This window comes from Amblyomma americanum, chromosome 7, assembly GCF_052857255.1.
Source record: "Amblyomma americanum isolate KBUSLIRL-KWMA chromosome 7, ASM5285725v1, whole genome shotgun sequence".
Lineage (NCBI taxonomy): Eukaryota > Metazoa > Arthropoda > Arachnida > Ixodida > Ixodidae > Amblyomma > Amblyomma americanum.
The window spans coordinates 91265644-91291194 of record NC_135503.1 but is presented as its reverse complement, the minus strand read 5'-3'; the positions used below and the strand labels follow the sequence as shown (position 1 = coordinate 91291194).

General features: G+C 44.7%; 1 protein-coding gene across 1 annotated transcript; it reads right to left on the bottom strand.

Annotated features, from left to right (window-relative positions):
- Window positions 1-4732: 4732 nt before the first annotated feature.
- Window positions 4733-18532, bottom strand: LOC144097322 (uncharacterized). The gene is made up of 6 exons (XM_077630061.1): window positions 18415-18532; window positions 14248-14338; window positions 12894-13052; window positions 10712-10871; window positions 6357-6562; window positions 4733-5103 (listed from the first exon to the last, which is right to left on the bottom strand). Exons 4-6 carry the CDS (start codon window positions 10845-10847, stop codon window positions 4846-4848), a joined length of 600 nt encoding a protein of 199 aa, XP_077486187.1. The 5' UTR covers window positions 10848-10871; window positions 12894-13052; window positions 14248-14338; window positions 18415-18532; the 3' UTR covers window positions 4733-4845.
- Window positions 18533-25551: the final 7019 nt, after the last annotated feature.

Here is a 25551-nt window from a genome sequence, read left to right as displayed (position 1 = left end):
TTTCGTGAATCGTTATATTTGCCCACCTGTGGTTAAGCCATCCTATTCCAGCGTGCTGACTGCTGCTGCAAATGATCGAGGTTCGAGCCACGTTGGCCGAAGGGGCACCACGTTTAGCAGGCTGCGATGTTGTCCGAAACTGGGGCTTCGCCCGCGAGTGGCGTAGAGGGGTTTACGGAGCTTCTCCCAAACGAACACCCCTAAAGAAAGCCGGGCGCCAGGCCAGGGGACGCTTGTACCCATTTTTACCGGTGGGTGTCCGGCGGTGGGCTTCGAACCAACCACCTCCCGCAGCCGTGACGGGCGCCCAACCAACTAGGCCACAGCTCAAACAAACGCCAGATTTTCCCAGCCCATTACAACGTTTTCTCAAAACGACTGACCGTTAACTTTTTCCGTGTTTCCGAGAAATATCTCCGAGTGTTCCGCCAATATCAAGTTCCAGGCACATTATTGTTGATGTCTTCCTGAAAAAGATGAAGTTTTTTTTTAAGGACACATATGCTGTTGATGAAGCGAAGCCTTAATGTTAGGAGCTTGTAATGCCTGGCCGTACCTTTTATTAATTTTATTGTGCCATAATTACCGCTATATAAGCCGCATCCGGCGTATATCTAGCCATGCTCAAATCTTCCTCAAAAACAAACATATTCACTACATTTTCGGCACCCACTAAGAACCGCAGGGAACCGAGTGTTAGTCTGCGAAATCGGAAGGGCGTTGAAATCCTTAAGTATACATCTTTCTGTTTCATATGCACATTTAGTTTGTTTTCCCAATTATCACAAATACTTATGCCATAACATAGGCACTCATAATACGCATTATGCTTGAAGTTAGAGCAAAAAATGTCTATTCTTTCATTATGGATATAAGAGCCCCTTTTTCTTCCTTATTCGCTCATACTTTTTTTACAGCTGACCTTTGTAGCGCTAATTTGTAAACCTTCGTTCTTCCGAGGCGGAACAGACAGCAGAATACTTCGTTGACTGCTTGCGCTACTGTGCATGCCTTATTGACTCAAGCGCCCATGCCAGCCATGTGCTTTAGTTTCACAGTGTGTAGCCGGGAGAAATCAAGCTATGTCTCTTAAAAAAGAAGATGGTTACTGCCCGTAACCGCGCGTACAACCAGCCAGATCCGTAATATCCAGAAACAAATAAACACAGCCCGATTTCGGCTGTAAAAAGCCTTCTGATAGTGAGGATTACGTTGTCAAGTCGCCTTATAAGATAAAACTACAGCATAGTATGCACCTGTTTATGGTCTGTACTGAGTCAAATTTTAGCTTTAAACGCGTATAGTCCGCGATATTGTATACCGAAATTTACGGTAATAACCAAACACAATTATGTCATGAAATTTTATGAAAAAAATGGCGCTGGTTTAGCTTTGGTTACACCTGGAGTGACGCGATACCTACAGCTGGCCGAGTGGAATCCTTCTGAAAAGCAGCGCTGAACAGACGAGGACAGAGACGAGGTCACTGACTACTTGGTCACTGACTTGGTCACTGACTAACCACGTGACGAACCACGTGATCAGCCACGGCGCCGTGCCGCCGGCAGCTGCTCCGCACCACGTGACAAACCACGTGACAGCGTGGCGGCGCAGCCACGGCGTGGCGGCGCCGCCACGCTGAAGGCTCGAAATGCTACCGTAATATAGCTATCGCTACAAAAAAAAAACTACATAAGATCACACATCTGATGCGAAAATTGTGGAAAACAATTGTTTTTACCCTCGGTTGTTACTTTTGTGCTCTTACTCCACTCTGTGTTTTTGCTCTGAATAGAGGCTTCACACACACACGGCACAATTTTTTCGCAGGGTGTAGATGGAGCGCAGGTTTGTCAAGAGGAGCGTTAGGTGTGTCGGTAGGCTCCTTTCTAGGGAGTTGTAATGGGGAGCTTGCTGGAGGTAGGTGCTCCTGGAGGGTAGCTGGGTTTCCCACTCCGTGTTTGTATTCGATATCACCGTCACTTTATTGTCCGCTGCCGCCTGGGCTTCTAGTGGGTGGGGTGACTTGTCGGTTGTGCATATATGGAGGTGAAAGGCTCCTCGGTAAGGCTGGAGGATTCACATCAACGGAGATTAGCTTCCCGTAGGGGTGCAACAGCACTTATTCGCAGTAAAGGTACTACTATACTCCGGTGCTAAACATAGCAATTCTGCACTAGCTTTAGGAAGTCACGCACTCTTCGTGTCGGAAGTGTGGCATACATGGACGTTTCGCTAAAAAACTCTGAACGTTTCCTTTTATTATAGTGATAGCGTTAAGGAGCTTGTGTCGCATGAAATCCAGCGTCCTCGTCGGCGTCGTTGAATATGAGGGAAAAATTCATGAGAAATCCCCAGAAAAGCAACCCAGGAGGCAGGCAGGGGTGTATCCAGGGGGGGGGGGGGGAAGCTGCTGGGTCTTCAACCCCCCCCCCCACACACACACACACACACAATTTTTTTTCGAACGGTCACGAACCGCTGATCAAAACAGCCACCGGCGCCGGAAGTAATTCTGGATTTTGTCCCCTACGGTGTCATTTTCAGACTAGAAAAGATATTTTGGCGCGAACATTGCTAGCTCGGGTTGGTTTTCGTGGCAACGCCCATGCACCTGAACTCATGTACGCAAGGGGCCCCGTCCTAGCACAAACTTTCAAGGGCCTATCGATGGCTCGCTGTTGCGACTAGAATTTCGATGCAATTACTAGCAATACATGACCGGTGAAAGCTGCTGCTGCGAAGTACACTTGAACGAAGGACAGCGTCATTGAGACTTTTCTCTGGCCGTTGCATATGTACAAAAATGCAACGGTTCTTGACCGACAAACATTCATTAAAATATTTGTACTCTAGTTGCTAATTCCATGGCCTTTACGTTTTTCATATAAGCGGCATGTACTGCTTTGCAGGTTCCGGACCGATATAGTTCTAAACTTCGTGTCATATTTTCTTTATTTAATAAATACGCAAAGGCATGGAAGTATTGGTATCAGTTATGTCTGGCACGAGTGAACAATAAGGGGATAGTTGCTATGACATGATTACAAGACATAAAACTGAGCAGGGGACAAGACACAGAAGAGGAGCAGACAGAACGAGCTCGTCCTGTTTGCTTCTCTCCTGTGTCTTGTCCCCTATTTTTAAGGCATACGAATACATTCTTTTATTTTAAGAAATACACATTTCACTTGTCTATACAGTGCGTAGCGTTATCTAATACACAATGGCATTGACAATGGCAATGGCAATGCAGTTATTTTTGTTGCGTTCGATCCTTCCACAAATTCAATGAGGCCGCGCTGCAACATGAGCCTCCCCCCCCCCTCCCCTCCGAACAAAATTTCTGGCTAGGCCACTGGAGGCAGGTGGGCCATATAGGTCACGTGACCTTGTGGCGTCATCACAACTTACCCTCCAGGTAGTGAGCAAACTGCGCACCGCGACAGGTGGCAATTAAATTAATGATAGGTCACTCGGGGAGAGCAACCTCGGTCGCACAAGCCGTACCAGTGGCAGCACCTGCCATCGCAGGGCAGGGGCGCATAGCTTTACCGCTGCAGCACCGCGCCGGGAGTGCTATGAGGGCTTCCAGGAATTTATGAATGTTAAGTAGGGAATGACCAATTCTGCATATATGGGCATTAGCCCACTATGTTTCTCACGTCATACCATTAAGGTAGCAGCAGAAGCGCGCCCTCCAATTTTCTACCTATTTCTGTCTCCAGATTTTCTTGAAATACCGTTAACTGTCGGCAGAGAATAATCTCCAGAAACTTTTATTCCTTAACTGTTCCAGTCTGCAGGCTTGCAATATCTTCAACACTGCCCTCTCGTACATTTTGAATAGCGCAATATCTTTATATCTCAAATCTATTCCAATGTTTCGCGAAATCTCTAAAATCCCTGAGGGGAAAATGCATGAGGTACCAATGCTTGGTTCTTAATTAAATCTTGCAACTATATGCGTCATTTAGGAGTTGAGTACGGTTACAGCGCTTTCTAGCTTCCCGTGCTCTCTTGCTGCTCAAGATGGCAATAATTACTGCCGTTTGCTCTCATGTACGGCTAGTGTGATCAGCAACGGTTGCTTCGCGAAATGATCATCACAATGATGGAATCATGCATGACTGCCACTGGCACTGAACTCCTTTACTACAGCCTATGACCTGCCTCTCAGCAAACACAAATAGCGACAATAGCCCAAGATGGCTTAGGCGGTTTTATGACTGAGGGGAAGTCCATGGTCTGTGTTGGGGCCTTCAGTTCGAATTCGATTGCCCCCTTTCGCTTTCGCCGGAGGGTCAAGTCCAGGGTGCAGTTGCCATAAGGTCGCCGTGACCAAGCCGGCACTTTTTTAAAAATGTTTATAGCTGTGTGCATTTTTTCTGCCGAATGGGCTGTGTGGACGCTACAGTAGTTGCAGCCACTACAATCAATCAATCAATCAATCAATTTTATTTCTGCCTCAAAAAAGTGACAGAGGAGCTGCAGAAAAAGCGGTCATAGACAGCTTGACTGAGCCGCAGCCCCCATTATACCGGGCAGCAGTGACAGGCAACGAGAAAAAATAACAAAACAAACAAAAGAAAACAATTCAGAGAAAAACACATTAACACCAAAAAAAAAAAGCAGCATGAAAGCGCAGTAACTTAGCTAATACATCTAGCGCATCGGTATTTCCAAGTGAATAAACTGAACAACCCATGTGATGTTTAACGATGCGTGCAGTTCATGCGTGCAGTCCATGCGTGCAGTCCATGCGTGCAGTCCATGCTGCAGTCCATTAGTGCAGTCCGTGCGTCCATGTGAAGCCTGCTATTTGAGTTGGACCGTAGCGTAGTCTCACTTGCGGTCGAAGAGCGGCAGCAGAGGGCTCCCCTTGGCTACGGCCATGCACCATCGGGATACAGCCATCGAGGTGCCGGCTACGGAGACGCCGTGTAGCCGGGCTTCTCGGATCCGTGCACCGCCGAACGCCGCCTCGGCCACCCAGGCGGCGCGGCGCCGCTGCACCGCCAACAGCAGGTCGTCCACCGGGGTGCTAGCCTGGACAACGTGCACGAGGTGCCGGCGCCACAGGGACTCGTACGCGGGCTGTCTCTGCGCCATGAAGGGTAGGTAAAGTGCAGAGAGTGTACACAACCCTGCGCGCCGCCATCATAGTGCTGCTCAGAAGGCTTGTGCAAATAAAGGCGCCGAATTAAAGCATGCAAAAGCTAAAACTGCACTCTGAATCACTCTACGCATTGAATGAAATCACTTTAGAGCTTTTGGGACCACTGCTTTTGTAAAAAAAGCTACACAGTTGTACCAACGACTTGGTAAGAAAACCAAAAATGTGGAATATATCTGTAACTAAGTCTTTAGAACATATGAGACTACTTGCATTAGAATTCAGTGTTCCTACAAGTACTATGAGGCATATTACTGATATACAAGGCTGAGAATCTCACCATTTTTCAAATTTTTTTATCGCGTTGAACTCGGCCTTGTCGACCGTAGACTCGCGCTTGTAAACACAGACAAAACAGCAAGTAGGCCTTTAGTGAACACTAAAAACACGCTAAATGGTTTGTATGATCGTTCGATATAGTCGGGTATAAATTAACGCAGCGGCCTTTTCCCCGTCAAATGACCCCCTTCCAGCCAATGGCGTCGGCCAATTCTCATGACCCTCCTAGTGTGAGAAAGCAGGGAGTGGTAGATGAAAGGGGATAATGCATTCCCTCTATGGTCGGGGATATACCCCTCCCTCCAATGTGACGCCGCTCCCTGTATTCACGCTAGCAGGACATGAGAATGAGGGGACGGGACGCCATTGGCTGCAATGGGGTCCTTTGACGGGGAAAAGCTGCTGCGTCCTTGTACTGTATCCGACTGTAGTAGTCAGCATGCAAAATTTATATGGTACGTAGGTGAACCGTTCTCGTTTGCCGGCACTTTATGCAAGTAGGATACATGCGTCCCACAGGCCTACAATGGGCTTTAGGAGAATATTTCTGTGCGTCTGCGTGCTCTGATCCTAAACGCACACTGAGGGAGAATTGAAGTTATTAGTATTCATATATTACCACGGGCTATGGTCAAAATGCCTGCGTTTATTGAAGGAGCTTTTTTGAGCTAGAAAGAGTGGTAAAAAGCTGTGGCACTGCCGAAACATTGTGCAAGTGGGTGTGAGTCTGAATTCATTATCCTTGGTACTGAATAGTTGGTACCCAGAACCCGTGTTGCTCATTAAAGAAGTTATTGAGCCGTTCTCAGTACTGTTAGCAAGCGTCAACCCAATTTTCGCTCTTTTCTACGCACAATGCCCTTAGAGGAGTGCATCACTCAGTTAAGTGGGCACAGCTTACCACCGTTTCGTAGGGCAGCGAGCCGTTCTTGACGAGCACCACTGTGTGCGGTCGGCGAAGTACTAACTCTTCCAAAGAGGCGACGGGCTCTTCCAGGGTGGGCAGGTAGAAGGCGGTAAGACGGCCGCAGTACACGGTGCTGAGCACCAGGCACACCACGTACCAACAGCCCAGCAAAGGCCTGGGTCCACCATTCGTTGAAGAGTCTGCATAGGTTAGTACGGTCGGCTCTAGTTTGACGGACCTGTTGTATTCAGTTCCGGCCTTTTGTACCCTCGTGGACAAAAGGCCACACGCTATATATTTGCAGAAAAATATTCCTTTCGCTGTCAGCCCATTCAGCCTGCTGAAAAATTTTAATGCCTCGACATGAATCCTGCTCCCACTCGAACTAACACAAGGTGGCTATGGAGAACTGTAAATCATAAGTAAATGTTTTAAAGTGTTAGCATTAAAAGCCCCACAATGATGTGTCCGTCATCACTGTGTTGTGTCCAAATGCGGCCGAAGAATTGCGGAGCACGCTTAGTAGTTTGAAAATTTCTCTCGCGTTCTGTAATGAAGATGGTTTCGTTGGTTCCTTAGGGAGCGAATTAGCGGCATGTGCTAACATATTGTTACATGGCGACAAGCTGAAAAATGAGGCTCGATAAACTATGGCAGAGATATGATTTAATGACCGCTGGCGTAGCGCAAGCGCTTCGTCTCGCGCCACGCCCGGCTTCATCGTCTTCATCACAATACCCGGGGCCACCAAGCGATCGTCCAGATCGGTGATAAAGAGATGCACGAAATGATAGGCTTCAGGGGACGGTTCAGCAGTAAGGAGAAAGGATGAGATGCTGGCCGCCACGATGAAGGAGATGGGTGAGTGATTGCTGGTCCACGAAGCTTCCGGGCCGCAGGTCGCCAGGAGCCGACGGCCGAAGCCCTTGGACGTGCCGAACGGCATGGGCAGAGGGGCTGTGTCCTCGCAGGTGGGCGGCGTCTCGGGTCGGTGGGGTCGGAAGGTCTGGTCATTGCGTCCGCTAAGTTCTTCGTGCCAGGTGGTCGGGGTGGGAGACCGGGCGGATGCAGCGGCGAGGTCGGTAAAAGTCTGAAAGGCTGGGGCACGGCCGGCCGACGCAGGGCAAGAACTCACAGTCAACGACCACGACCCACGGAGGACGCAAAGCTCCAGGACCAGGATGGGGATGATTCCTAAGCACCTCACATCAAAAGTTACGTGGCGGCCAGCCGAAGAATGAGGCGCGATGAACAACGGCATAAGTACGATTTGTTTGTTGTTGTTGTCGTTGTAGTTGTTGTTGTCGTTGTCGTTGTCGTTGTCGTCGTTGTCGTTGTCGTTGTCGTTGTTGTCGTTGTTGTCGTTGTTGTCGTTGTCGTTGTTGTTGTTGTTGTTGTTGTTGTTGTTGTTGTTGTTGTTGTTGTTGTTGTTGTTGTTGTTGTTGTTGTTGTTGTTGTTGTTGTTGTTGTTGTTGTTCTTGTTGTTGTTGTTCCCCTCACAAAATGGCACATACCCACAAGGGGGATTGGCTATAACCAGGCGGTGGCTATTTAAATTGCAGATTGCATATAGCAAGCGTGGGATGACCTAACAAAACTGTCTAAGAGCACTTGCTGCTGGGCTAGTTGGTTTTGGTTCATAATTAAAAAGTTTTAGGCGCAAAAAAGGACAAGACACATAGGGTAGGTGACAGGACGAAGCGCCAACTTCCAACTGATTTTATTGCATGCGTGAAACGTACTTAAATAGCTTGTCGTCACATGTGCAGATGGGTCACCTAAAGCTCAAGTACGACTTGATAAGGCGCGCTCCAGGCATTTCTTTTCACAGTCGTACAATACTATCGATGTGTCACTTACGCAAAGGTCGCCTTTCTTTTTGATAAAAAACGCTTCTATCAACTTCCTAGCATTCCAGCTTTTGCCCAGAATGCGCACATCAGTGAAGCAAGGCTCACAATTGTGGGACGGGCCCTTACCAATGTGCTTAGTTAGATGTGTGCCTTCCTTTTTCTGCTCTACGTTTCTCTCATGTTCCCTCGTTCGCTCATTCAGGCACCTGCCAGTCTGGCCTATGTAGGAGTGCCCGCAAGACAGGGGGATTTCGTACACCACCCCTTCAGCACATTTTACGAACGGTCTCCTGTGCTTTGTCCCGCAGCCTCGTTCCTTGCTGTTCTCTTTATCAGTACGGGAGCAAAGGCCACCTAGCTTTCTCGGTGCCGAAAAGGCGAGCCGTACAGCATGGCGGCTGGCAACTTTTTTCAAAATATGGGCCACACGATGCACGTATGGCACCACCACTGGTCTTACCTCTTCTCGAGGGACCTTTTGCCTAGCTCTACCAGTACCATTCTTTATCTTGTTTAGGAGACATTCAACCACCGCAACATGAGAGAAACGTAGAGCAGAAAAAGGAAGGCACACATCTAACTAAGCACATTGGTAAGTGCCCGTCCCGCAATTGTGAGCCTTGCTTCACTGATGTGCGCATTCTGGGCAAAAGCTTGAATACTAATGCTAGGGAGTTGATAGAAGCGTTTTTTATCAAAAAGAAAGGCGACCTGTGCGTAAGTGACACATCGATAGTATTGTACGACTGTGAAAACAAATTCCTGGAGCGCACCTTATCAAGTCGTACTTGAGCTTTAGGTGACCCATCTGCACATGTGACGACAAGCTATTTAAGTACGTTTCACGCATGCAATAAAATCAGTTGGAAGTTGGCGCTTCGTCCTGTCACCTACCCTATGTGTCTTGTCCTTTTTTGCGCCTAAAAACTATTTAATTATGGACCTAACAAAAATTGTGTAACTCTGACTTCGTAGCAGAGGAGCTTGCAGGAGGTTAGGGCGACCTAACAAACTGAAAGTTTTGCTCCGTACCAGGCCACTGGCAACTTCATCGTCCTCGTCTCATTATGTATAAAGTACTTCTTAATTTTTGCGTGGTAAGGCGTGACGAGTGTTCGGTTGCCGAAGCGTGCTCCGTAATATTCTGACCCGAAATGTACACCTGCCAGTTGCAAAGATTGGCAGGTTGCAAAGGAGTGAGAGGGAAATCCTCCTCTCCACTTTTACAGGAGAGGATGGAGAAGCTGGAAAGTGCCCGCCATATGAGAAACCTAAACATAAACACCAGATAAGTGAAGGAAATCTCTGAAGAAACTATTTCCCTGTTCAACGGATTTATGAAACAATTCCCAGTTTGTTCCAGTTGGAACCAACCGGAACCAACTGAGAATTGTTCTATATACCAGTCGGCCTAGGAAAGGGAACCAACTGGGAATTGTTCTATAAACCAGTTGGACACTGAAAGATTTTCTTCGGGTGTGCAGTTTCCCCATCAAAATTTATTTCACTCCAGGCATTTCAGTAGAATTGGTTTAAGTGGTCTTGCAATAAAAATATTGGAAATTGGTTTGGTGCGAGCTCTTGCACAGCGCACCAGCAAAACTGCGCCAACACCGCAGGTGAACTTAAAATTGGATGGCTAAAAGTCGCTCTCCAGATTTCATTCATGGCGCATGAAACATGATCTGCCGTGTTGGGCCGCGCATTCAAGCACATTGATGTTTTCCAAGAGTAATAATAAGACAAAGCAAGCCACTGCAAGCGTTGAAATGATCCGTCCTCAACTAGCTGCATTACTTGGCCGAATTGTTAAGAAATAGAAAGCATTATCATGGACAAAGCACATACGTCGTACAGCTCTGAATGTTTAAACATTTCCGTTCGACACCATGGCATTAAGCTTCACTTATAGGCCAGGGCTACAACTGCCGAATAGCATCGTCGTTGTCAAGAAGGCAAAACATGATTAATATTGCTTGCACATATTTATACCAGACAAGTTGTGAAGACTTCTAACTGAACACATTGGGAGCAGAAAATAGTTTTTAGACCTTGTGCGTAAAAACTTAGGACCACCGTTTTGGAACAACGTTATCAAACCAATGTTCCATAATTGTCGATAAGCATTGTGTCATTTCGTAATGAACTATCACGGAGAAGCAGTCATCCAAATCAGCGACTGTCACTGCCCTGCACGCTAAAATAGAGGAAGGTTATTATCACGGTTAGTAGTGCGTGGATTACAATCAGTAGTATCTGAACAAACAGTCGCTAATTGTTGAAAAAGCTGAAAAGGAAAATCAGCCGTGGTTTTTCCCATGGACTCCATTCGTGACGGCGACTAGATGTTGCGGCTGACCCCATTGTACTGGTATTTAATCCTGTGCTGATGTTTAATAGGTGTTAAAAACCACACGTTACTTCTGCACTGGTACCCTGCTCACCCTGTGCCCATGCATTAAGTTGACAGCAAAAAAGAATACATATTCCTCGCACCTTGTCTGAGTAGCGACTGCAGGACCAGCGTGGCAACGGCAAGCACTCTGCTGCCGCGCTTGGGAGGGCTGTGGGCGCCTATAAGAAGCGTCCTGGCCACATTGAAGCCGAGGAGAAATGCTCCAACAAGGAGCATGGCGGCGAACGTGAGCGCCCAGACCTGCAGTGAAGGTGTACTCGGTGAACAAGGTGAAGTGCGCCCTCAAACGAAATCATGAACCGCTGACTGATAACCACGTCAAGCAAATAGGCTCGTTCATGGTTAAACTGCGCGAAAGAAACAGGGACGAAGACAAGAAAACACTTACACACACAGAGCGCAGACTTCCAACTTTTATTCTAAAAAACGCTTTCCAGCATTCCTTTTATACGCACCACCACCCACGTGCCACATCCCAGGATCCAACACAGCAGATAAGTTTAAAAGTTTAGTAGAGCAAATCTGGAGAACCAGTCTAAAAAACCCCAAGTGCGTGCATGCCTAAACACCCTTGATACCTAGGGAAAAAGAGAGAGAAAGATAAAAACCTGACGGTGAAACCAAAAATTCAAAGAGAATGAAAATGAAGATGGCCTAACCATGTATTACGAGCGAAAACTCACTAAGCAAAGGGATCAGACGTGATACCAACAGTAACAACAGTAAAAGATGAAGGGGCAAGCACTAAAAAGTAGGCAGAAAAACATAAAAACGAAACCATGTGAATGATACAAAACAAGATTAACAGCGAGGCGAAAACCATGAAACCGAGAGTGAATTATCGAAACAACAATAAACAAAGGTAAAGGCGACGCGCAAATGACAAAGGCTAAAACCAGGCTAAAATTTATGAAGGATGGAAACAAGTAGCAAGAGTAAATGTGCAGGGTTAAAAAGGACAGTGTCAAGTGTTACTTTCTAAAAACGAGATTTCTTTATTCGAAAGCAGAATGGACGGTGTGCTCACACAAGTGTTCGCATTCTTTGCGATTAAGAAGGCCTCAATTATTTGCCTTTCTGTTTTGGTTCTAGCCGTAGCAAGGAACTTTGTGCTTTCGATAAACGGGTGGCAATCACTTTTTTCGCACTTTTTACAATGCAAAGCTTAATTGCCTAATGAGTTGATAGACAGATTGCGAACGTGTTCAGCTGCCCTCTCATTGAAGCATCGCCCAGTTTGGCCGATGTACCTCTTTCCACAGGACAATGGAACCTGATAGATAACTTCTCTGGCACATTCTGTGTACTCAAGGCTGTGATTCAAAGTGCATCTGTACTGTCTATCATCTCTGTTCAAGATATCACACACTTTAGCAAGCTTACAAAAAGCGTTTAAAAGGAATGCTCGAAAGCGTTTTTTCGGAATAAAGATGGAAGTCTGCGCTCTGTGTGTACACGTTTTCTTGTCTTTGTCCTTGTGTCTTTCGCGCAGTTGAATCATGAACGAGAGGCACTAACTAGCCCGCCAGAAAGCCCTTCGAATAGGCTCCTCAGACGGTGTTGGTTTTTAAGCATGTCTGAGCGTAGACGCTGAACTAAATTTTAGTATATGCATATGAAGCGCCATGCGACCCTTAAGCTTTTCCGGAACAATGTATAAAAAGTGATAGTTCCACATAGTGTCCTAGCCACCGCGGCGGCTCAGTGGTTAGAGTGCTCGGCTGCTCATCCGGAGTACCCGGCTTCGAACCCGACGGCGGCAGCCGCATTTCAACGGAGGCGAAACGCTAAGGCGCCCGTGTGCTGTGCAATGTCAGTGCACGTGAAAGATGATCCCCAGGTGGTCGAAACTATTCCAAAGCCCTCCACTACGGCACCACTTTCTTCCTTTCTTCTCTTAGTCCCTCCTTTATCCATTCCTTTACGGCGCGGTTGCGGCGGACACCTCCGGTTCAGGTGTATGTGAGACAAATAGTGCGCCATTTCCGTTCTCTAAAATAACAAATTTTCAATTCTTTTCGTAGCGTGCTACAACATTTTCATTTTTGTGAGCGTCTTTCCACAGCAACAATTACCTTTTCGAGATCATTATCGCTAAGTCACGAAACATTTTATTATAATTTCCAGCGCATTTGCCTTCAGTCCCAAATTTTCTTCACAGTGTTGTTGCACTTCCAGCAAAATGTCACTCTATAACGTGTAAACATGCCCACGTTTCTCCTACAATACCCGTATCAAGCAGTGTGGAGGGTTGGGGCTCACTGAGGTGGGGAAGGGCTTGAGCACCGTCCACAGCCCCGGCTCGCTGGTTCCGCGCGAATACACGAACGTCACAGCGTCGTCCAGGATGAAGTTTGTGAAGTCCACGTGGGCATCGCGTGCCGACGTCCGAGAAAGATCACCGGCCGCAACGTCGGCCACCTGTGGAGAGCCCGCACCGCCACAAAAAAAGGGAATGAAGAGCTAAGAGTGGTGTCATAACAAACGGTTTAGACGAGCGATTCTCATGGTGGCTGGTCTCGAATTATGCTAACTAGGTTGCCAAGATTACATTTCGAGGCCCTTTTTAATGTGACAGTGAAGTTACCCTATATGGAGTGATTACCGCCTTATGAGTAAACTACTGCACACAGTGAAAATCTAGGTTTTATGAGTATGAAGTTACCGCCGTAATGGGGCGTGGTCACACGCTAATTGAGATGGCGCCAAGTACCTTTTTACAGCCGTAGATATTAGTGAAACGTCTCGACGAAACACATCCCCTTACCAAAACCTTATATTTGTAAGCTTCCTCAAACTGCGCATGCGCGAAAGGGCACAAACAAGAGCACTCTACAATTTGGTTTAAAAGCAGCTACCCCCCCCCCCCCCCCCTTTCCATGCGTAGGAAATCAGAAGAGGCCGCAGCATGTACTCTGAAATTTATGCTCCTAACTTATGGGTTCGTATGCAAACACCAAATGTTTTCTATCAGACTTAGGTACCTTAGTGCCTTCTTTCGGGCTGTCTATGCTCAGTTTTCGTGGGTTCTGTACTTCATTTGTGGATTGTTTGCCACATCTCTTAAGTTGCTTCTACGCGCAACTCGTGTGCGACTAGCTCCATTCAACATATACTTTACAAAGCGCGAGATATAAATCCGTGAAAAGCGGCCAGATTTTCTACCATTCTCATGTCCAATCGCGCTAGGACACATCTTTATGTTAAACTTATCTCAGCTAGCCCGCACTGGCACTTATTGTGAACTGCAATCACGAGCACTCTATATAGCACTCTGCGATATCACTGCCGGTCATAGTTAAATGCTCGCGAAGGACACAAAAAGCGTTACATATTAATTCATTCGTGCTAATATATCAGAGCCTCATTTTGCGTTGCATGTGCGTTGACCTTACTCTAAAGCAGCCGAAAAAAGCGGGGGCCGAAAAAAAATTGGCTACTGAGCCAAGCCATTAACCACTCATAGGTTCAAAATATGCAGAGAAGGCACCTCGTTTTAGTTCCATGCTTCGTACATCCAATAAAAAGCAGCGAAAGGCCTGAAATATGACCAGACCAGCGAGAAAGCCAACAAATGGACCGTTAAAACACTGTAACGTTTGGTGTAAAAGCTCACCTTCCGAGCCACGTCGCCAATGACACCCACGTGCAGTCCGTTCTTTAGCTGCGCAAAGTAGTAGTGGTGTTCGGGATCCGTGCTTTCATACCTACACGCCCGAAATCGGAAGAAATCAGATTCTTTGCTTATACGGGGCCCACATTGCTTTTATTGTGTTAGAGTTTAGCTCTCTTTTATGCCTTTGCAGAAAACCAGTTTGTTGCATGCCAACGCAAAGTATCTCGAAACTACAAAATCACTAAGATCCTGAGGCGACCAGCCGCATTTTATACACTATCATAAGACATTGACAAGGCCATTATAATTTGCTGGAGCTTATAGTTTCTATGCTCCTGTCAACAACGCGCACATTTTCCGCTGAAAAAAAAAAAAAACTCAACCCTCTTCTGGAGTTTACGACTTCTCAACAACTTCTTAGCAGAGTGGATACAGTAAAATTTTGAATATTTTCAAAAAGATTCAGAATCGAGTGCGTGTTCTTTATCACCACAATAAGTGGCAAATGAGGGGTAAAGTATGGTTTGTTATATAAACTGCAGTTCTGGACGTAGTGTAGCATAGCTGTGTATGTACTGTAGGTATAGATGTATTTATCATAGTTTTTTGTCTATAACTACATTCCGCTGTTGTGCTGAACTCTAGCTTCGACGATATAAACGTAGTATAATCTCGAATAAACGAAAAATGTGACTAAATGTGATATTTTCACAATACACACTTCATCTTAGCTCATATACATTGCATATTCCTTCTGCCAATGCATCAACCGTAACATTAACAATACCGGTGGTCGCCAAGACCTTCAGTTGTACTTAAAACCCATTTAGTGCAGAAATTTGGAATTGTAAATAAGTCCTAACGACTGCAAACTAATAAGTGCTTCACGACGTGATCGATGCCCTGACAGCTACAATACACTAAACAATATTAACGTTCAGCCTGTTTTGCTGTGTCGCTATTTAAGTGTTCTCTTATTGTTACAGTAAGCTCGTTACAAGTAGCCGGGGCTTTTTGCCAAGCGGTTGCTACGGCTCTTAGTCCCAATTCCTTTTTTGTAACAAAGCAAATAAACTTCAACTTCAGCATCAAACGCGAACCGTCATAGCTGCCGTATAATTACTAATGCTAACCGTACATTGGAATACCTGCGACAAAACTTTTTTTAGAGCGTCTATTTAACTGAAACCTTCGGTTTATAAATATCTTGAACATTCCAAATCAGAACACTCAGCCACAGTTTCGTAAAATTAAGATATCACTATAAATAAAAGTCTGAAATTCCTCAAAATGCCCAACTTGTTTTATTTTTTTTATCCAACACCACCCAACCCGGTTTATTAACGTGAAGATCCATTCTCCGTCCTTTTGGACGCTGCAGAGAAAATTGCTTTGCTGTGTCTGTATCATAATGTTCATATCATCAACTTTTGTAAAGCCACTTGAAATCAGCGCGATGGCATCCTTTTTCACTAATTGATCACTGCTACAAAGTTCAAGTGTCTCCGAACATTTTTTCCATTATTAATTCGTGCTACGCACACCAAAACAACAGGAACAACATTCTCGCGAAGAATAACGCAATATGGATTGCGTCAGTTAACCGACAGTCACTGAATCATTCTTGCTTTGCGACTGGTTGTACTTTTCCTTCAGAGAGTAGCACACGTCATTTTTTTTTTCATTTTTCTTCGAACGTAGTTTGCTTAACGTTTATGTTATGAGAGACCAAAGTGTTACGTAACACTTTTTAAACGTTCCTTCATTGATTCTGCTCGACAACAAATCCTTCTAACAGGTTTAATGCGCTTACTTCCTCTGGTAGGCTAAAAAAGTCGAGAGTTTCTCCTTGAGATATTTTCAGGAAAATGTTTATACGCGTCTTCAACTCCCGTGTTTTACAGTTCCTACATGATTTGTCATAAATCAAAGCATAATAATAATTAATGATTGGTTTCTGCGGAAAAGAAATGGCGCAGTATCTGTCTCATATATCGTTGGACACCTGAACTGCGCCATAAGGGAAGGGATAAAGGAAGACGTGAAAGAATAAAGGAAGAAAGAGGTGCCGTAGTGGAGGGCTCCGGAATAATTTCGACCACCTGGGGATCTTTAACGTGCACTGACATCGCATAGCACACGGGCGCCTTAGCGTTTTGCTTCCATAAAAACGCAGCCACCACAGTCGGGTTCGAACCTGGGAGCTCCGGATCAGTAGACGAGCGGCCTAACCACTGAGCTGCCGCGGCGGGTCTAGTTCAAAGCACATGTTTTTGTTATATACAAAGACTATTTATCCGGATACTGGTTATATCCTGGCCTGTTCTCTGTTACCTCACTGAAAAAACGAATATTGTCTTTCTTTTAGATTTCAATTCCTGAAAACAAAGCATATACTGTTATCGTCGTATACAAAATTCCACACGGTCATATTGCTCACAGTTCAGATAAACAAACAGCTCTAGCCCTAAAACCGCTTCATTTCGCGGTCATCAGTGTTCTCACTTGGTCAGCCACTTAAACATCAGTGGTCGACCTAGCAGAAGCAAAATTTCCGACGCGCTATCATAGTAAATCATTATTACTGCTTTTAAATTAGAACATGTTTTCCTGTCAAGAAATCCCATATATTGATTGATACAATGCACTCGAATGTATAATAAATCAGCCGGCAAGATATTCCTTCTGGTCACCCTTCCGGCACACGCATCGTTTAAAGCTAAATTGAAGGCTCACCTTTTATTATTGAGTCATACCATTTTTTGCTAGGCCTGTCCAGATTAACACATTTTACGCCTCACAAAACAACCATCCTTACTTCATGTTATGTCGCCGTCGCTTGCCTTCCGCGTTAAAAACGAGGGATTTTCTGTCATCCTCAGTATTCTGCACTAGTAGTCAGATTAAAAATTGAAGAAAATTACTGTGTTCAATATTTCAAAAAAATCTAACAATGCACGGACAGCTGCTGACACAGCAATAGAAACCACGCTTCACCCGTGACACTTTTGTGGCGGTTTACCCTGCGGAAATAATGAATTCTTCATACTTACGCAAGTAATTGGCGATTCTGCAATTCCGCATGGAGGCAGCATACTTATCTAATTACGCTATGCTACTCAATAACACAGGTGGAATGTGAAAACACATCCATATCCTGTCCGCGGCTATACATAACACTCGAACGCACTTTTCGGGCAGACATCAAAGGACAGCCGGGGCCATTCTGCGAATGTATTGAATTCCAGCATAAGCTAATCGAAACCATATTTTCAGCAAATCACCCCTTACGTGTAGCATCCCGGCCCTTGCTTAACACCCCACTGGTTACTTCAGGTGCACTGAATAAACATGATGAATCATACACTACTTTGTACTAAAACTTTCTTTTCTGATAGGAAGTTTAAAGGGGGAAAAAATTCGAGAGGACACAAAAGCGTAGTACGTTAGGCTTTCTACCCTGAGAAACTTGACACCTTTGAACTCGTTTTTCATTTTTATCAATTACACACTCTAAACTTAATTAACATCATCAAGCATTGGCTTTTCATTCTGAGCATTTTTACACCTTTGAACCCCCTTCCTCCAATTTTTTTCCATTTCTTCAGTCCTTTAATTATCGAATAATCACAATCACTTCATTAAGTCGTCATCGCCTATCACACACTAATCAATCATCAATAACTTGAGCCACAAATTATCATGATACGATTTTTTACGCAGCCCCCGATTATTTTCGACACGCGGTGCGGACTACTACCACGCCGGCGGCTTTCCGACCAAACGAGCTGTATACGTTATCGCGTAAAGCATTAGACATAATTCACGTGCACGCTGGTGGCCCGTGAGAAATAGCAGCGACGAGTGAACTTTCTGGTGGTTTTATGCAAATTACTCCGGATACACTTTTGCCATGATTCCGCGGCGGTCGAATTTCGATGGAGGCGAAGTTCTAGAGGCCCGTGCGCTGTGCGATGTCAGTGCACGTAAAAGAACCCCAGCTGGTCGAAATTTCCGGGGCCCTCCACTACGGCGCCCCCTCATAGCCTGAGTTGCTTTGGGACGTTAAACCCCCCATAAAGCAAACCAAACTTTTGCCGTGCCTCATTTGGACTGGGCCTTTGCGAATGCAATGGCGGGCCGGAATAAGAAAAGAATGACCCCTACCTGAAATGCAGGGAATCAGCGATGCAGTTGAGCACGTCGAAAACGAAACCAGTCCACTTCCACTCGCCCGCCGCCACCGGTGCCTTTCTCACAGGATACACCTGAATAAAAGCAAGTTCCGTACAAGGCAAAACAGTGTTAGCTAAATAAGACGATCTGTGCTCTAGAAGCTTTGCGTATACGCACTACTTGTATATGTTATCTCATATCTTTCTTACGTATACAGGTTCGTTGACTACTGAGAAAAAAATGCAGGCTCTGTTTTCACTAATGATGTTCAGGTATATGGCCAGTGTTCAGGGCGTGGGAATTTGGCATTTTTAGGGGAAGTTATCTCTCAATAAAATGTAAAACTCTACAGCAATAAGAACAGCGCTTACACGGGCAGCATCACATTCTCTCCTTGTGGTTGCATCATGTAAGTCCATATTTGGTAGGTATGTACACCCGGCTAATTATTTAACAGTATCGAGCTACTATCTACCCGGCGGCTTGCCAGCGCCTTATAACCGCGCTGAACGGCGAAACAAGCGAGAATAAATATAAGAGTTAAATATTCATCATCACTGTTTAATATAGGGCAAGCTGTCAGGCTAGTTGGTACCGCATCGTTTTCAGGAGCGCAGAGCATCACGAGGACAGAGCACAAAAAGACGCGAAGAGAGATAAGCGATGAAATTCATGTGTAGTTCGAGTTGCCAAAACGTTGAATATATGCCCGCAGAAATGCAAATTTCTCGAAATGTGATTTTTCACCTCTTGCTGCCTTTTTTGCAAAGATTGTGGCTTGGGTACTTACCAAATCGCTATTGAATCTTGGCAATATGATTTTTAATTTTCTTCCACGTTTCGCTTTTGCCTGTGACATCATCCTTTCGCCACGTGTTGATATTTTTTCGTAACCGTGGTATTCGTTTTGTTTTCTGAGCTTATGTATGCAGTATTTCGGCAATTCTCCAGATTAAAGATGAAGTTCAGCTTTAGCGATCTTCGTGTCTTTTGTTTTTCTCCTCGGACTGCTACCCGCTGCGGTAAGCGACACTTTTTACAAGTTGTTCAAATCTCGTTATGTTTACTTCAATTGCGATCTGAGAGCTCATTCAGTACTCATTCAGAGCTCATTCAGTACGCGATTTTAAAGCCGGTACACTAGTGAAACGTGATTAATAGGAAACTATGAATCGAACAGCACACTTTGGCAGGGTATCGGTGGCATCTATGATGTATTCTTCATCCGTGTCCCGTATGGCTGAAGCTTATTCAGCTTTACGCCAAATTAGATCGGCAAAAGTAGGATTTTATGAAAACGTAGGCTTTTAAGGTGCTTACGGTTTAAAAGGTCTCGACAGTGGTTAGCGCATGCGGGAATGAGGTTATGTGACAGTTCCAGCTTATGAAGGACTCAAAGTGAACTCCTAAGTATATGTAACTGGTAGCTATCTCAAATTATGTGTGTGGTTTGGACGCACAGAAATATCTAGTAAAAGAGATGAGTTTTGGCTTGGATTCCATTGAAGCGTTTAGTCATGGTGAACAGCAACTGCTTTTCAGCAGCGCAGGGGACAAATGACGAGACAAGTGCACAGATACGGCGCAGACAGGACTACGGAATTCTTATGGCAGTGCGCGCTGCCGCAGCTTCGAGCCATCACTAAGAAGACGCATCAGGAAAGCTTCAGTCCGGTCCACACCTATAGTAAAGTGTCTTTGCCGGAACAAGTACAAGACGCCCTTAGACGAGGACCAAAGTTCGCCGTGGAACCCAAGCGATCGGCACCGGAAGTTCTTGCGATGGTGAGACAAGTTTCCAGCCTAGAAGCGGCTCCTGAAGTGTACCGATGTGTTTCAGATGTAGTGGACATTTTGACCAAGTGAAACCTACCAAGTGTGGAAAATAAAATCAGCGCCGTGTCTGTGCACTTGTCTCGTCCTCTGTCCCCTGCGCTGCTGAAAAACAATGTCACACCAACTTGCCCAAGCTTCTACAGAAACAGCAACTCTTGATCGAATCTAGATCTTTTTGTGAAGGCTGGCGGTCAGTGTCGCTAGTATCGTTGAGGTGTACAGTGCCGTCACCGGCAAGTAGTCTAATTTGGTAAGCCGTTGATTAGCGTAATTAACGCCATAGCGTATGCGATTGTTACGTAGTTTAAGGACCAAAGAATGAAGAACACTTTCCTGTGGTGCAGCCGAGATGATCTGGCCGACGGATGAGTATTAATGAATAAGGTGCACTGAGGCACGAAATGAAAGAAAGCCTTTGATTCATGCTGGAACCTGCGGGTCAAAACTGAGGCGCTTTAAGCTAAGCAGACGCCTATGGTAAGGCACCGGGTCAAAGGCTTTCGAAAACTTACGAGACAAAGAGTCAACTTCCGTCCCAGCGTCTAATGAATGAAATATTTACTGAATGCAGAAGCGGCGTGTCGCGTGGAAATCCTTTTCTAAAACTGTCCTCGTGGTAAATCTTTTGTTTCATCTTCTGCAGAGTAATAATCTGGGTGCGTATTGTATGGAAAAGGAGCTTCGAAACGATGTAATTGCATAAAATGGATCGATAGCTGAGACGCTCAACGCCGTCACTAGATCTGAATATTGGTATTATTTTGGCTATGCTTCTAATGTGCCCAACTCTTGTTGCAGGTTTTTATGCTCTGAACCTAGCCAGTAGAGTAAGAGGAGCCGTTCGGCAGTTATAATAGGATACAGTGTTTTTAATAGTCCCTGGTCATGCGAATGCACTTCTAGCGTGGCAGTTCCACACTACACATCAAGGTGTAAACTCTTCTTAACTTCAATGTCTTGCACGCTATCACTGCTATCACGCTAGCATGCCCACCTTAATATCTTAATATCTCATCTTAGCACTTTCAATTCATCATAATTCCCATCCTGCTAGCACACACTGAGAGACAAAATCATACCCGAATGATATATAAGGAACGTACTCCTGCGACATCTGCGACTACACTGTACCCGTTAAAGTGCCATCATCCGCGCACCTGGCTCTCTATAGCCCTCCGCTTATTCTCCTATCTCCGGGAACACTTCGTTACTTTACGGAGACCACCCATTATGTCTTCTCATCTTTTTCACTAGTGCTTTTCTTATAGACTTAGCACTGGCGTTGCTCCACAGGCCAAACGACGGGAGCTCCCTTAAAAAAATTTTAGACGGTCCAGAGACTGACCATAGATTTCGGTGTATAAAGTCTATAGACGCTCTACATACAAACTCTAGAAAACAGCCTACAGGCAATGCAAACCCTGTAGACAGTCTATGGAAAGTCTATAGATTTGTGGCCGTACACTGTTAGTAGGCTTCTGTCTAAATACCATGAACAGACAAAAAGAAATATCTATAGGAAAACAATAGACTCTATAAGATGTCTATAGACTGCCTATAGGCCATTTTTATAAGGGCTAGGAGCATCTGATGCTTAATATACCATATCCCGTCCTTGTATATTCCGCCTATCGTTAAGGCCCCTCGTATTCGTCATGCTGAAACTGAAATCCTTGGCAAATGAAAATATAGTTACAATGAAGTTGCGCTCACACCAAGGGAAACTACTCTCAGCGTTCTTCCAGCAAGGTCGCTGGGGTAGGGCTCGAATAGCTGCACTTTCGGGTCGACGACGAGGTTCCAGCAAGTGCTGCTGTTTCTCGACGTGCGTAGGGAGTATAAGGACGCCGCAGGTCTCTGGAAGTACAAAGGCACCAGAGCAGTTAGTAGATGGACTCGAGGAAAGGCGACGTCAGCAGTATAAAGCAGGGCAGTATAACAGCTGCAACAAATTATGAGGAATTTCAGCTGATTAGAGCGAAGATTCAAGGAGAAACAACGCACTGTATGAAAAATTGACTAGTTAGTCCGGAATTCTAGTTAGTCGTCTCAGCCTGGCCAATATGTGTATTTTAAACGTGCCTGAATCACTAAATAATAGATACATTAGAAAACTTCTTGTAGTTAGCATTAGCGAAGAGTTTCTGATTTAAACATTGTAGAGCGTGGTCAAAAACTCTCATTTAGGCTGTTCCTTTCAATGTGCCTTTAGTGTGGTTCTTTTTTTTAAGCTTACACTCTACCCCACGAGCTTTAAAAATTATCTTGTGGTTTCGCGCCTTCGTTTTCTGATGTTCGCCCCAAAATTGCCCTCAAGGGCAGGAACTCGGTCACACAAACGAATAAACAGGCCATCAGTAATGGCGATGACCTCACGGAGAGCGCGAGAACTCCACGTTTCTGGAATCATGACTTCTGCAGCATCATGCATAACGCATATTCACAAAGTTGACATCATTCCATGCAATACCAAAACTTTCTCCGATTCATTTACAGCCTGTGCATCGAAATACTGGAATCGTCTTCGCTCTTCTATTGCAACAATAAATTAATCTTTATTATTTCGTTCTGCCGTATGCAATATAATGCATGGAAACATTCCTTAATGTTACATAAAATCTCCCTAACTTATGTTTGCTCAGGATGACATGCCAATATGAGTCCTGAAATGCCTCGAAATTAGCGCCTGTGTTATGCTATATTTCATAACACGAATTCTGACATACGCAATAAGTGTTGCTCTTTATAATGCGGACCTCACATGTATTTACATGTAGATTGTATATTTCTTTTTGCTGTGCATATTTGTGTTTTCGTACTCAACGCACTCCCCTCTGTAACGTTTCTACCATGAGGGAAGCAAAAAATAAAGGAATAATTAAATAGGCACTACCACGTTCGAGAACGAGAGGTTGTCTGTGTCACACCTTAAAATGGTGACCGCATTTCCGTGCCCCAATTGCAGCATCATTATTGTAACAAAGAAAAGCACCCGCCCTAATGCGGAACCATCGTTATGACCGATGGCCCGTTAGCTCATCGCGGCTTTGTGTAGATGACTTCCCTCCATCGTGATATATTTCAGTAGGCTTAAATACCGATGCTGATTAGCATAATCACGTGACTGCTTTCAAATCTCAAAGGGGTTGTTTACAGCTGGATGGAGAAGAACTACGCACAATTTACTTAGTGCAGTACAGATCAATGGGTGTTTCTTAACACTTTCAAACATTTTCAGATGGAAATTTGAGCTAAATAAGTGATAAAATTTCATTAAATGTCTTTGTTTATCAGAACATCAGGAGCATTAAAAAATATGCCAATCATGCGCTAGACGAAAGTTAGTAGAGCCCTTTTTGTATTTCTAAGGTTTTGTACTACTTAGTGGCAATACCATATAAATTAAAAAAAAAACAAATAGTTGTGCCAAACGCCTAGACTCCCCATTAATATAAACATATCCTGGCGTCATGACTGATAAAGGAGCCCAGCACTGGGGTAGTCAAACGTCAATAGCAAGGGGTAAAAACATTGGATCAGTGTAAACAGCAGGCACAGTTAGTCCTTTGTCAACATAGCCAAAATTGTATTCAGAGATCACAGAAGAAACACAGGGACAAACAACTTCATGGTTTGGGGGTGTTGAGTGTGTCTTTGCTACTTTTAATCTTCTCGCCCGTAGTTTAAAAATGTTGACGAATCGATACTTCAATTCCGAGCAATATTCTAAAGGAAACACGCCGCACGATATGGCAGGCTATTTCTTATTCAAGAATGGTTACTTTTATCAGTCAGTACACCGATTTCACCTCGATAAAACAAGCAATTCAATATTTCGGCCCTTGTGTCACATAAAATCTTATACTTCATCATTGACCTGTCCTTAAAAGAAACCCCCACTAGAGCTGCTGCGTCATAGTTAATTACAACGCTCAGCATGTCCCACCCTACACGGAAGGTACGCTGACAGCGGCTGTTTACCGTTCTTTCTTTATGTATTGCATACCTCTGCAACACCGGATATGTGTGCAAACGCAGGGTCACCTTTTTTTGTCCACCGCAGTCGCCGTGCACCGGTGAAGGCTTTGGAAAATGGAGTACCAGCTGCTCCCCGTCGTAACCAGGAAGAACAAGCTGCTTTTTTTCTAGCGATGAGACGGCCAATACCCAGCGAGCTCCTTGTCGTGTCAAGTTTCGTTTCTGCGGGATATTACATCATAAAAAAACTGAAAAAAAATCCCATTTTTCGAAAACATATGGAGGAGGGCGGAGTCTAAAGCCATTGAGCGGAAAACATCTAATAAATACACCCTCTCAGAATTTTAAGACGCTTACGGGCTAGAGAGTATACAAAACTTAGCAAAGCTTTATTGTGTTACGGTTATGAAGTTACAAAGGCAGAAAGCCCATGGCAATTTCAAAAAAGAAAAAATTTTCGCTTGGCCAAACACCTCTTCTACTTCGATATCCCTGTTGTTCGTTTATTCTGTTACAACTGTGTGACCAAATCTTTAAATTTTCCACGCAGCTTGGTCAGACATTCGTGGCCTCATCACCAGACTGTACGCTACGCTGGACAGCTGCCATGCTTTTTTACATACAGGTCAACCAGACTGGCCAAACATAGTAAGTGTATGTGACAAGGGTGCCGACTTATCATACACCTTCGTTAACTTACGTTAGCAGGTGGGCTTGCTTGGTTCACCGTTGAAAACTTTTTGCCTTGTCGCTTTTTTCTCTGGCAAAAGTTAGAAGCGACACCAGCGAGCCGAAACGTCATTGCGGCTGTCTGGGGTATGAATTTGGGCTGGTTCACACATATTGATATTTGCCAGGGGTGAAAAAACCCGGACACGGTGGTAATATGAATTACGCTGTCGGCAGTAATTACATTGGTAGCCATCCTATGGCTTATTTTATTTCATCTGTTGCCTCAATCGGCCTGGGATTCTCATTTTCCTCCCACTCGAAGCCATAGCAAATATTTCCCGCTCTAAAACATTCGTCTAGTGCAATCAATATTTGTGTCTACATTTACTTCCACCATTCTGGTTTAACCCAACCTGGGCAATGCCACATGGTGTTCACCTGCTTTCAATGTCGAAGTGTGTTTGAATACAATGATTTACTATATTACTAACTTTCGTCCATAAACTTTAAATATATATATATATATATATATATATATATATATATATATATATATATATATATATATATATATATATATATATATATATATATATATATATATAGCCACCCTCGACCATAGCGGTGGACGTAGCACGTCCT

Coding starts and splice junctions, on each gene's coding strand:
- LOC144097322 (XM_077630061.1), bottom strand. CDS start 10,847: ATGCTCCTTGTTGGAGCATTTCTCCTCGGCTTCAATGTGGCCAGGACG. Junction 6,563..10,711: donor GCAGTCGCTACTCAGACAAG/GTGCGAGGAATA, acceptor TAACCTATGCAG/ACTCTTCAACGAATGGTGGA. Junction 5,104..6,356: donor CGCTGCCCTACGAAACGGTG/GTAAGCTGTGCC, acceptor TTCATGGCGCAG/AGACAGCCCGCGTACGAGTC.